The 13,594-nt window shown below is 41.4% G+C and overlaps 1 protein-coding gene across 11 annotated transcripts in view; it reads left to right on the top strand.

Moving 5' to 3' along the window:
• Window positions 1-13,594, top strand: part of sulf2b (sulfatase 2b) — a 92,107-nt gene that overhangs the window by 65,035 nt on the left and 13,478 nt on the right. For all 11 annotated transcript variants that reach the window (XM_011472955.3, XM_011472956.4, XM_011472953.4 and 8 more), the window contains 10 exons: window positions 1,346-1,515; window positions 6,375-6,525; window positions 7,014-7,113; window positions 8,191-8,266; window positions 9,020-9,148; window positions 9,385-9,441; window positions 10,752-10,878; window positions 11,355-11,577; window positions 12,785-12,986; window positions 13,430-13,526. In XM_011472955.3, the coding sequence (XP_011471257.1) occupies window positions 1,346-1,515; window positions 6,375-6,525; window positions 7,014-7,113; window positions 8,191-8,266; window positions 9,020-9,148; window positions 9,385-9,441; window positions 10,752-10,878; window positions 11,355-11,577; window positions 12,785-12,986; window positions 13,430-13,526 (1,332 nt within the window). The remainder of the gene's footprint in view (window positions 1-1,345; window positions 1,516-6,374; window positions 6,526-7,013; window positions 7,114-8,190; window positions 8,267-9,019; window positions 9,149-9,384; window positions 9,442-10,751; window positions 10,879-11,354; window positions 11,578-12,784; window positions 12,987-13,429; window positions 13,527-13,594) is intronic.

Below are 13,594 nucleotides of genomic sequence, written 5' to 3'. Positions count from 1 at the left end.
TTTTCATAGAAACCTGGGACGATTATGCACTTTAGTTTCTGGGTCATGCTCTGTACCCTGTCAGTCACTCCAAGTTCATGTTAATCATCCATATGTCTTCTTATGGGTCTGATTTCCGCTCTTCATCGTCAGGTCATCTGATTTTATCTCAATTTCTGTTTCTCCATGTTGCAGTGTACTTACTAAATGTTTAGGTTTGTAACTCCACACTTGGTCTATTGGGCCCCAAATCACCAGTTCTCTACAGGACATGGGTGAACAAACATCTCCACGCTTTGTCACAATTAGGCAGAAACCAGAAATTAACAACAAAAAAAGGGCGTGATGAGTTACATTTTGGAGAAGAAAGAAACCTACGTTGAAAATGTCTGATTTTTTTTGTCCCTTCTTTGGTTGATGCATTCCTGTAACCCTTGTGCTATCCTAGGGACTTTAACATTGGGAGTTGGGTCATGTAGACCCACTAGACAGTGCGTTGAACCTTTTTTCTTCAATGATTTGTGATCATCACTGGTTTCCATGGATTACATGAAATCTTTCCACCTTTATCCACCTTTGTCATGGTAGGGAGAACAGGTCAATGGAAGGGTGGGGTCATCTAAGATAGCACAAGGGATAAAATTAAGGCAGCTAACATTTCTCACTCGCTCTCATGTAAGCTACTGTTATTTCACTTGGAACTGTTTTCTTTGGTTAACTTTATTTTTGTGTTTTACATTTTTCTTTGCCATTTGAGTATGTGCCTTTGTTTCCCTTCACTTTTATGGTTCAGCCCAAAATATTAAAGTTCCTCAATCTAATTCTTTATCTACTGTTATAAAATGTTTCCAAAAAAAGTGGGCCTCAATGTTTTCTATGTTTAACAGGTTTTTACTCCTAAGTTTATGACCTGTCCCCCACAGAAAAAAAAACATTATGAAAGGTGGAGCACCAGATTTCTGGGACATCCAAGAAGCATCCTTAATACACCATGGGGAATCTTTAATGGCAATAGCTGTGACATTTGCAAAGCTACACCAAAAATACTGTAACTTTGAAAGAACCAGAAATTGAAGTATCCCAAAAACCATGTCAGCACAAACTCATGATTAAAATAAAACCATGAAAACAACCAAAGGCCTTCTCCACAATAACCACCATGCTTTGCTGGTTAAAGAATGAATAGAGAGGATGACTGTTGGTGCCCTATGATGGACTTTAACACGTGTCTTTTCCATTTCCTCCAGGGGGCGCTCTTGACAAAACAGATCCAGTTGTTTAATCGGCAGTGTCTTTGCAGTGAAAAGATTGAACCCATTGAAAGGTGTCCAAACAGACATGTTTGTGTTTTTCTGTGCATCTACAGGACTACCTGACCGACCTGATCACAGAGGAGTCCGTTCGCTACTTCCGCTCCTCAAAGCGAGTTTATCCTCACCGCCCGGTTCTGATGGTTCTGAGCCATGCAGCGCCGCATGGACCTGAAGATTCAGCACCGCAGTACAGCGAGGCCTTCCCTAATGCATCGCATCACATGTAGGCCTTAAATACTCACACACGCATGCAAAACAAACCGACTTTTACCTGAAAGACCTACCACGAGGAAAATGCTTTTTTTGGTGTTTTTAACAAGTTCTCGTGGCATTTTTTTGATGGTGGTGGATATCTGTAACGAAATTGAAGCTCAAAAGTGCATTTCTGAGTATTTATGTATTAAAACCGTTGTGAATCGGGAGCAGACAAAGTATATTTGGCTGGGCCAAAAGCTGCCAGTCTTGCCAAATAGAATCACGCCCAATCTAAAAATCACCATAAAGTTCATGAGGGATTAAATAGCTGTAGTCAATCATCCTTTTTTTATTACTTCCTGTTTTATTGAATGTCACATTTTGAGATATTTTTTGGAGATATTCCATCCACAATTTAGCTGTTAGTCAGAGCAAAACATAACATACAGGACTCCCATTGAGCTTCATGAACGACCACTGGAGATCAAACGGGAGCTTGCACCCCAGCCTCCTTTTTTCTCTTAAACATTAAGAACACAAAAGAAAAAACACACACAAAAGAAGGAAAAAAAGCTTAGTGGTAATTTATTATCATGATCAAAGTGGAAATATTTCCTGAATTTGTACTTTTCTTGAATTGAAGTGAAGTATAATATACAAAATGTCCTTGTAAAACATAATAATGAGCAGTTGGACTTTTGAAAACCTGTTCTTCAGAATCTTCTTTTTTTTTTAATGGCCTATTGATAAAACATGCATAACTCATTTAAATATCACCTGTGATTACTCCAGAAACTACTTTGGATTTTCTTAATTTTGAAAACACCAACTGTACAAATCCTACCGCAAACTTTAATACGTTTAGAAATAAGTGATGGATTGTTTCTTTATCAGAAAAGCACCGCTGTTTTTCTCACTTCATGTCTCTTGAGTGCAGCTTTATGTCAGATCCAAACACTAAATTAACATTAGACAAATGTGGAATACATTAACTATTAAATGGAAAGTGAATGTGTCATAGAAAATGTCGACAATGTAAAGCGTAACATTATTAGCATGCGCTGAGTAAACTAATGACAGGAAATCACCCAGTTTACAGGACTGTGAGGTCTGCTGTGAGGTTTCGCTCCATCTTCTGCTTCACCTCACGGCCTGCGCTGTAACTGGACAAGAAATACCCAAAATACATAGATTTTAGGTTAAAAAAAAAGGATTAAAACGATAAATGAACGTTTCATTTAAAGAACAGATTAGTGAACATATTTATTTTATTATTAGTTGCTCACGGAGGCGAGGACGATGACGTGTGTGGTACTGTCTCACATCACGCCTCCCCTGGCCGCATGTCCCTATTTGAAAAGTATTCTGATGAGAAATAAAAAATGCAGAACCAAACGCAAAGCCGCTCAAAGCAAATTCTGAATTCCTGTTGTTAGCAATGGGGTTGGTCTGCACCAACAGTCCCGCCCACAACTCAGAGGTGAACTGCTAATGAACTCATGGCACTCTGCAGAAACTATGTCCTAGAAAACAACACAGTTTTTTGAATTCTGGCTTAAATCGACAAATATGATTAAAAGACCACTGGGAAAACTTTGAAATGGATCAAAGATGATCGGAGTGGAACTTTAAGAAGGATCGTTCTTTTGTTAACTGGCCTGGAGCCTTTTAAAAAAAATGAAGATTACGGAAGAAAACAAGAATAGACAAATAAAACAAGGATACACAAAGCATAACAGTTGGCATGTAAGAGTGGAGACAAACAGGAAGTCTCGAACATCAGTGTGTGTGTACGGACGGCCAGTTCAGCACTGACAAAATATAGAGCAGCTGTAAAACAACTTTGACTGAGAAAGAGTTAAAAAGACGCGTGTCGGCACACAGTCAGACTAAGCCACGGTAATCCAGCCCAACAATGAAGCAGCTTTGTTCTGCTCTGCAGGATAAATCTTTGAGAAACAGGACTGAAACTCACACAAATCTGGATCTGAGCGGGACGCTCTAATCTGATCCACTCAGCAGATGAGGGAAAACCTTGTTCACGTCTCGTCTGTGGCTGGGCTGCAGGCTTTGGTCTGGTGGTGTCATATTTTCTTAGATTTTTCAGAAGCTCTGTGATCTTCTAACTGTAATTTAAGATCACTTTGGGTAAAAAAATGAACAATATAACTTTAAACATGTCCCCTCATTTCTATTAGATTGTATTTTGATGCAGAGGTAGGTGCAGTAAAGTTGCAGGTTCAGTTCCCACTCTGGCTGCTCATGTGCCCCCCCCCCCATTTAGTCAGGTCAGTGCTTTGAACGGCAATGTGTGAATGTCTCTGTTCATGGGTGAATGGGGCAGTGTCTGTAAAGTGCTTTGGGCCTTTTTGAAGAAAGGAAACCTGTGATGTAAGAATCCACCATTTACCTGGAATGTTGCAGCTCTAAGTGTTTCAGAAAAAATAGGGAATCTTTTCATTTTCACACCCTTTTTACAGGTTTTTAGAAATTAAACCAACCAAGAAGTCGTGAAAATGAGGCAAATAAACATCAAGTTTAACTGTTGAGGTATCCAAAAAAGTTGGTTTTCCGATGATGCAGAGAACACTTATTCTGAAAAGGTTCCTGTGCGTCTTGTGTGTGTGTGTGTGTGTTTGCGTGTGTGTGTGTCCATTCATTAATAACACACGGGCCCCTCTCTGGCTGTACTTCATGCAGATGATGCTTTCTGTGTGGATAATGAATGACTCCTATCAGCCAACTCATTTACTCGTCTCCCCTCTCCTCCTCTGCGCTCAGGAGCTACATAATTAACTTTCTGTGTCGGGACAAAAATAGCTGTAAATGTTACTCTGAGCTTGCTTCAGCTGCGCTGCTGCTGTTGACTCAACAGCTGGAGTCTCTTGGCTTCAGCTGGATCTAGATGGACCAAACCGCTGATCACGGTAGAGAGAAGTTGCAGTTTGTTTATGCAGGGCGGTTTGACAGGGCAACCCTATGGGTCTAAGTTCCAACAAGTGGCATCTAGGTGATATTTACCTGAGCGAAACACAATCCCAATCACATAAATTACTCATGAGATTCATTGAGTCCTGAAAAACAAACCCTCCCAAAGCCATGGTTATACATATTAGGGAACGATAAAATTTCTTGTTTGATGCTTAGTCTAAACAAGGGATTCTCAAAATGTGGCCCTCAATAAAAGGAAGCCAGAGCAGGTTCCTTTGAGGAAAAATGTTGCGTTGGCAGGGAGAAAAGGCGCTTTCAAGTTAAGTGAACAAAGACCTATTTTGTCGTACCTCATGGGTTTTGTGCCTTATTGGCAAGCAGGTAAATGCAAATCGTCACTATGTTTCAAATCATAAAAACGATGACAAATTTACAGAAACAATAAGCTCCAACAACTACAGTACAATGAGGCTATGCTGCACAGTAGATAATGTTTCCAACAATGGCTACATCCAGTGAAGCTGTGACAGAAGCTAGTACCTATGTGGCTTTGGAAATGGTCCAGCGTGGCAAGCCCTTAAGTGACGGGGAGTTTGTAAAAAGAATAAATGCTGAAAGTAGCTGACATTGTTTGTCCAGAGCAAAAGAAAAAGTTTGAAGAAATAAGTCTATCAAATGATACAATTACTAGACGAGTAGAAGATCTGGACAGAAACCTCTGACAGCAACTGGAAAACATCTGGAGGGCCTGGTTAACTGTACAAATGACACTTGTTCATTAAAGTTATTAAAAACAACTTTTTCTGTTTATTCATTTTTTTCAACAAAATTGGCCCCCAGTCTAATGTCGAGTTCCTAATTGGCACCTCTGCTACAAAAACTTTGAGAACCCCTGCTCTAAACCTTTGACTGTACATGAGAACTGGACTGAGTGACCCCGCCCCCCTGGCGCTCCAAACAGGAAGTATCTGCTGGATTTAAGAAGCCAAAACTGACCAACCAGATGCCTCAATAAAAGTAGGTGCCCTCACGTCCAACGTTTGAGTTGTTTGATTGACACATTCTCCTGAGCCTGCTTTCAGTGGAAGGGGTGTGGCCTTCTAACACGCTGACTACTGATTGGAGAGACTGGTTGCCATAAAAATGTAGACTAAGACCGACATGGACCAATCACAGCTTACTGAAGACATCTGGTTTCAACATGGCAACAGACATATTGTGGGAAAATGGCGACTGAATTGACTTCATTTAGTTGGAACCGGAAGCGAGGCATTTTCTATGAGTGCAGTTCTGATCACTCTGTCCAGTTCTCTGTTTACAGTCAATGGTCTAAACATAAAACAGAAACTCTGAACTTGTAATTTTTTTAATCAGGTAAACATAATAATATTTAAAATGATAATAATGTTAGCACTTGTTTGTAAAGAACATTCCAGACCCATGACCAGGTAATTCTAAACTATTGAAGTACATCAAAAACAAGTAAAGAAAAGGTCAAAGAAAGAACCAAAGAAAAGCTGTTGCAGCTCACAACCTAAATTCTACAAACTTTCAGACGTTTGAAAGGGAAAGAAACAAAGTCATTCAAATCCTGTGAGCCAACGTTTTTGTTCACAACGCTGATCACAAAACAAACCAACTAGGAAATGTTTTGCTTGTATTCACCAGATGAGCTCATGTCAAACATGATCACTACTTCAGCTTCTAAATAGTGGATTTCAAGATTGGATTTTTTTATTCTCTTCCTTTTTTTACATAGTACAATAAATCAGTTATAATCAAGCTCAAATTGTAGCTCAAACATGAAGGTTGTCAGCATCGGTTCTTCAGTAAGGCTGGTGGCCAAGACATTTTATTTTGCACAAGAACTTAAACAATGTTGAAAGTGCCACAGCTCTGTCCAGATCAGATTACAGAATGATGTGGATTACTTGTTTTGTTTGCTTTCCCATCCAGCACTCCCAGTTACAACTATGCCCCAAACCTGGACAAGCACTGGATCATGCGCTACACCGGGCCGATGAAGCCCATCCACATGGAGTTCACCAATGTGCTGCAGAGGAAGCGTCTGCAGACGCTTCTGTCTGTGGATGACAGCATGGAGAAGGTGAGGAACACAGTCATTCACTGTGTGTTCCACAGATGGGCGGACACGGCTAGAGACAGTAAGCTGTTTAAATATAGGTTAATTATATTCTCTTGCATCATTTTTTGTGTTTTATTTAAGATATTTATTTATTGAACGCACAAATGGATAAATTAGTTTACTCTCTGTCTGGGTAACCTTGTGTCTTTCAATTAAATAATGACATAATTATCAAAGTCACATAAGGTTGTATTTACGATAATGAAATGTTAAAGTGATTGGTTTTACAAAACTAACATGACTTTATAAGAAACATAAGGTAAGGGAAGCTATTATAAGGCACAATTCAAAAACACAAGTTCAAAGTCCTGCAAAACTGTCAATAACAATAATTCATTGTCACATGAAATATTTCTATTAAGCATGAAAGATGGATGTTCTTTGGATATCAAATAATACTAGAAATGAGTTCTCCTTCTTCATCATCTGAGTTGTTGTGCTTGTTGCAGCTATATAACATGCTGACGGAGACGGGAGAGCTGGAGAACACCTACATCATCTATACATCTGACCATGGCTACCACATTGGACAGTTTGGTCTTGTTAAAGGTTAGAGACAAAGCCGACTCCCACCTTCTGAACCTTCTTTAGTCTCCCACGGGAGTTAGTGACACCAAACAGAAAGAGTTTCTGAACAATGGAACCAAGGACTTCTGCCTGATGATTCATGGACTTGGAGCCTTTCACATATTTTTGCTGCCATGTTGATGACATTTCTTCAAAAGTCGTTCCTCGCAATGGTTTTAGAATGATAGATCAAAAGGTTGTTGAGATAAAAGAGTACACCCGAAGCTGTTGACGAAATGAAAAGGCTGGTATTTACAACAATACTTTGTTTTCACAGCATATGATGGGACAAATATGGATAAATACTAGAAAAAACATTCAGGGAGTTATTTGAAGCTTCTTGTGCTGACGAATTTAAATGATTCATAAGCATGATGTGCAAATACATTTTGTGGCCCTTTGTATGTCCTGTGTCAACTTATTCATTTCGTGTGCTTCTGTTGTTCTCCACCTCATATATGCCCTTTGGACCACAGGAACTGCATCAAACTCATTTAGATGACATAGTTCAGAGAGATTTCCATTTGTTCATGTAAATCATTAACACACTAGAGTCTGTCATGGTGTTCCTCAGGGCTCTGTACTTAGATTACACACTTCTACAAGATAACTGTCATCTCCTGATACTCAGCTATACTTATCTATTGTAACAAGACTTGAGTTTTGATTATATTTCAGTACATTCAGATAAAACAAAGGTTGTTATAGGGCCAGAACACCTCAGGAGTTTACTTAGTAACACCAGAATCACAATGGATGTCATTCCTTTGACCTCCACTCCCACCATAACAACAATTTTGAGAAAACCTTTAACTCTGACATAAATTATTTCCACAGAGATATTATATTTTATAAAACTGGAATAAGGCTTTTAATAATAACAATGATTTAAAAAAAACTGAGGTTTACTTTGGATAATACTAACTTAAACCTGAGACAGAGAAAAGGCACAACTGAGCCCAACATAAATTCAAGAAAGCATTCCTAAAGCTAACAAAGTTAGTGGGATCCATACTAAAATGAATGTATTCCTGACATGCTGTGTGCTTGTGCTTCCAGGTAAATCCATGCCGTACGAGTTTGACATCAGAGTCCCGTTTTACATCAGAGGCCCAAACGTGGAACAGGGCGGCATGTAAGCACAGCATCAGATGTTCAGCCTCCACCTGGAGGAAAACAGGACATTTCTTTATGCCGTCTCTTGAAGTGGGGTTCTGTACAGCACGGGCTAATAACATTTGAACACTTGTATCTTTTAAAAGCTCAGTGACTCTAAATGGGATTAAGCAGGTTTAGAGCATTGATGGAGACATGGAGTGGAGCAAAGTGGCTGTTGGGCAACGGCACCCCAGACCAACGAGAGTTTGAAAAAAGCTGGTGGTTGATTATCCAAAACCTTAACCCTTGTGCTATCCTAGGCACTTTAACATAAGGAGTTGGGTCATCTAGACCCACTACACAGTGCTCTGAACCTTTTTTCTTCAATGATTTGTGATCTTCACTGGTGTCCATGGATTACATGAAATCTTTCCACCTTTATCATGGTAGGGAGAACACGTCAATGTAAGGGTGGGGTCATAGAATAGCACAAGGGTTAATGCATTACTGAGGCTATGAGTAGCGTATACCCAGAAATCATCCACTTGAATCAAAAGAATACAAAAACCTCATTAGTGATGGAATAGATTCAAGCACTAGGCAGAGAACAGAACCAACTGGACCCTTCAGAACACTTAAGATAATAATGTTTAGGAGCCTTGAGGAGTAAATGGTTTCCATGATACATTTTTGCATGAACAAACGCATGAAGATCTGTGAAGATTTTGTGTTTGGCAGGTATTGTCATGTTGATGTTAAACATTAATGATTGCATGTGTGCGCTCTTTAGTAATCCTCACATGGTTCTGAACATCGATCTGGCTCCAACCATCCTGGATATAGCTGGACTCGATACGCCTCCAGATATGGATGGACGGTCGATACTAAGTCTGCTGGACACAGACAAACCCGCCAACAGGTAAACACACGTACAAACACACGAACACACTGCTGCAAGCCAGCTTTGAGCACACAGCGCAAATCATTAGCTTTCACTTTGGCATCTTTGGGATCAAGTAACCACTTTTTTCTCATGCCCTCTTCAATTTTATACAGAATACGAGACATTAAGCCAGGATTGTCAAGACCGCAACAATCTGTCTGTCAGATATTTCTCTGCAGGAACTACAAACTGTTCTCCTTTTTCTGTCTCAGATTCCAGCTCAACAAGGTGCCAAAGATCTGGAGGGACTCCTTTCTAGTGGAAAGAGGGTAAACCACATAAACTTATCTCAGCCCATGCTACCTGTTTGAGACAGGATTTCCTCTCATCGCTCACGTTCTGGCACTAGCTGCAGAGTTTAAACTGGGTTTTCCTTAAACTGTTGAGTTTTTAATCCAACATCACACCAACAAAACTGCCTTTCATAACAACCTCTGTGTGTTAAAGGGGGGTGGGTGAGAGGGGTGACCCACCTCATTTTCCCCCTGTCAGAATTTCTTGGGATCATCAGAGATTGGCGGGGGTTTTAGTGCGGGGAGGGCCGAGCAGTCTCCTTCTTTTCACACCCCATCATCCACCTCAGCAGAACACAAACACCCACCTGAGCACAGGTGTCAGCTCGCCTTTGCACAAATAGTTTGCAGGACAGAATGAAATGTTTCACATGTGTTGTTGTGTGCATATGTATGTGCGTGTGAGGTGTAGTTGTGTTGTGTACATGTTGACATTTTCTGTGGATGAAGATCTTTGTAGCCAACGGGTATGTTTGTAACATATGTGTGTGTGTGTGGACAGGCCCCGCCCCTTTTAGACATCTACACCGGGAAAAGAAGAAGGTGCATCTTCTCTCAGTGTTAGGTGCAGATCTGGGCCAAAAGAACTTTGCTTTGTGGGAAGGAGTTCTATTGCAGGTTTCTTCTTCCTGCTGCCACTTTACCGACTCTCATGGAGAACTTCATAGTTAGATTTTCAGGTGCATGCACCCAAACACATATTTGAAACTCTGTGAGCGATCTGCTTTAGTGGTTCGTACCAGCAACTGACTGCTCAACGGATGGCAAAGTTTCAATTAAAATGCTTCAGTCAATGTTAAAAATGCATTCTGAAATGACCTTTCCACTGCAAACATTATGCAAAGATGACGTGAATCACGGCTGTAATTTGATAAAGTGCTGCACACTTCAATTATAGATGTGCTGTCTAGCAGGGTTTATAATCTTACATTCAGGTCAATCGTTTCAGCTGGATTTCAGGGTCAGACATCCGCATATTCAACAGTTGTGACCTGATTATTTTGTGTACTTTTTATCAGTTACACCATCCATCATCTAGGTGATATAACCAGCTAAACAACCTGCTGACCGATAGTGTGTCTCAGCAGAACACAATCAGTGTGTGGAGTGTCTGCTGTGCTGAGCTCAATAATTGGTATTTACAACAAGTTTGGTTTGATGCAGACCTAGTTTCACTAAGAAGCTTTATTCTTTTCACATCATTGTCTTACACTGACCAGTTGGACAAAAAATGCTCCCTCCAAACCAAATAATCAGACACATGCCTGCCTCTCCTTTATTGACAGGAAGTTGCTGCACCAGCAAGTTGAGGGGAAGGAAGTGTCGCAGGAGAACTTCCTGCCCAAACACCAACGGGTTAAAGACCTCTGTCAGAGAGCTGAGTACCAGACGCCCTGTCAGCAGACTGGACAGGTACAGAAACTCGTGCAAATGAGCCGGAAGATGGTTGTTTAGAGTTCTCAGAACTTACATGTTATGCCCAATTCCATTAAATACCTCTAACTGCTCATTATTACCCCAGATCCTGTTTCTTTCCCCTAGTTTTGTTAGTGATGGGTCAAAGAATCCCTGAAATGAAAGGAAACAAGAATGAAACACTTAGACCTTTGAAAGCCACTCAGTTGAAATCAGTCATTTGTTATTTACAATGCATCTCATTGCCTGAGAGCAAAGTTTGTTTTAGGTGCACTCTTTAACAAGAAATACTTTAAACTCAGGAATCAAAAAACGAGGCTGCAGACTGGATCTCCCAGAAATCTCTGATTCCAGCAAAACCTTGAAGAGCTCCGGATGAAGCCTCAGCGCTTAAAGTTGAGGGTGATTTTAGAACCTCTGTCGTAGCTCCAAAGGTCCTGACTTTGTGTGTGTGTGTGTGCGTGTTTGTGTAGAAGTGGCAGTGTGTGGAGGATGCAACAGGAAAGCTGCGGCTCTTCAAGTGTAAGAGTGAAGGAACTAGAACCTTCCAGCGGGACACGGTCAGCCGCCAGCGTCCGCTCAGTGTCAAATCCCGCCTGTACCACCCTAAGCTGGACATGTGCGACTGCGACTTTGGCGACCTTCCACTTTTGAACTTGCGACGCTTCAACCAGAAGCCTTTCCTCTCCAAAAAGAGTGAGTTTTGCCTCTTCATACTGAAAGCTCTGCAACGTTGTTGCCATTATGGATCCCGAGGACCGGGTTGGGACATGTTGTCCATTCTAACTGTTAGTCTTGAAACTAAAATAGTTCAATTGCCAACATTACTTTGAAGTTGGAGCAGCAGTTTTCTGCAACATGGATGCTCCAATCAGAAATGTTTGAATGTGAGAAGAAGCTTTGTGACTCTTTCATACCGAGAAATAGCAGTTGGAGGTCAAACCGGATCACCAAAAGTTGGTCTGACTGTTTGTCAGAGAGTGCGGTGGAAAAGGGTAAAGTGTCAAAGTTCATGTTCGACAACAGTCAGCAGCAGCAGCAGCCATCGTCTCCATTCGCTGTTCTGCCAGTAGAGCAGTCATTGCTGAGTTCACTCACCCACAAAGTGGATTCTGCGCTTCATGTGGTAAAATAGGAAACGCTGAACCTCCATTGACATTCAAAAGTCTTCTGGATGCTTTCTAGAAAGCAGCTTTAGTGTGGTTGCAGCCTTCATCATCACTTCAAGTATGCAGCGGTGCAAAGCTGACCTCTACTGTCTAAAGAGAGAACTGCACCCAACGTACACGGATGCAGAGACAAAACCTCTGTTTTTTCTCTCTCCTTTAAAAACTGTGCCATTGTCACAAGTAGAGTAAATTTCAAGAGGTGCTTCCTGGTCTGTACTAAACTCATACATTAAAACAACCCATGGTGATTAATAATAGATACAAATACGTAAAAAGTGTGTTATCCTGTCATTAAAAAAACAGGATGTTATAATTACAATAAATTTGTTGCCAGATAACAGTGCAATTGTCACCAAAACAAAATCAGGTTACCCAATTATTCAGTGTTAAAATGGTCAAAAACAGAAATAACTAAAAAAATATGAAAGAAAACACTACATGACCACATTGCTGTGAATTTCTTTTAAAATCCACAGTTGCACAGTTCAAGCAGTTTAGAAAAAGAAGTCCAAATTTAATTTTAACGTCTAGCCATGTTTAAAATGTTTCTTGAAGTGGATCAACAGATCAAACAGGGAGTGTCTGTGAGTGTCCGGGGTGTGAAGTGTCTTTCACGATATCGTTTAAGTCTTTTTTTCAAGTGAGAAGCGTTTCTTCTTTTGTTTAGTGTGACACCTCCAGAGATGACTTTATTGGATCAGTGAGTCTGAATGTTTACTGCATTTGTGTGTCAGAGTTCAAAACCCAGAAGAGTTATGCGAGGAACCGCTTCAGCCGCTCCCTCCCCGGGGCGAACAGTTACCCAGGCAACAGCAGTCTGGGGGAATCGCTCAGAAGTTCTCATCAAACAGGAGAAGAGCTGGAGGAAGACTTCAGTGGAATGGGAGCCCCTCCCAGCACAGCTTTCCCATCCAGCTCCATCAAAGTGACCCACAGGTTTGCCTTTTTCTGTGGCACTTTCCATCCAGCGATCTTCAGAACCTGCTTTTGGGGGGGCTACAGCTACAGTCCAGTGAAGGCAGGGTACAGGTCGCCCGAATTCACTCACATGCACACCTAGGGGCAGCTTATCAAGCATGTTTTAGGGCTGTGGGAGGAAACTGGAGTGTCCGGGAACCCCCCCACGTAAACGAGGAGAACAATACCCCACACAGAAAAGACCCAGCCTGGATTCGAACCAGGGCCTTCTGGCTGTGCGGTGAGCGCTAAACACTCCCCCACCTCTGGGACATTTTCATTTTCTTGAAGCAGTCAGGGTGTTGGGGAGTGATCTGACAGGGACCAGCCGGCTGTTATCTGGCGTGTCCTGTCATGCCACGTGCCAGCTGTTTCCAGATGTGACACATTACAGTTTAGTGAAGCTGACGTCTTCCCTGCAGGTGTGCCATCCTGTCCAACGCCACGGTGAAGTGCGACACAGGAGTTTATCAGTCTCTGCAGGCCTGGAAGGATCACAAGCTGCACATCGACCATGAGGTAGGACTCTCTGGCACTGACCACCAATCATGTGTGGACATGGAGGTTACAGAAAAGTGCAGCAGCAT

Source organism: Oryzias latipes, chromosome 7 (genome assembly GCF_053564925.1).
Source record: "Oryzias latipes strain Hd-rR chromosome 7, Olatipes_Hd-rR_3.1".
In the NCBI taxonomy this organism is placed as follows: Eukaryota; Metazoa; Chordata; class Actinopteri; order Beloniformes; family Adrianichthyidae; genus Oryzias; species Oryzias latipes.
Note: the sequence above shows the minus strand (reverse complement) of the source record. Positions and strands in the feature narration are given on the sequence as shown.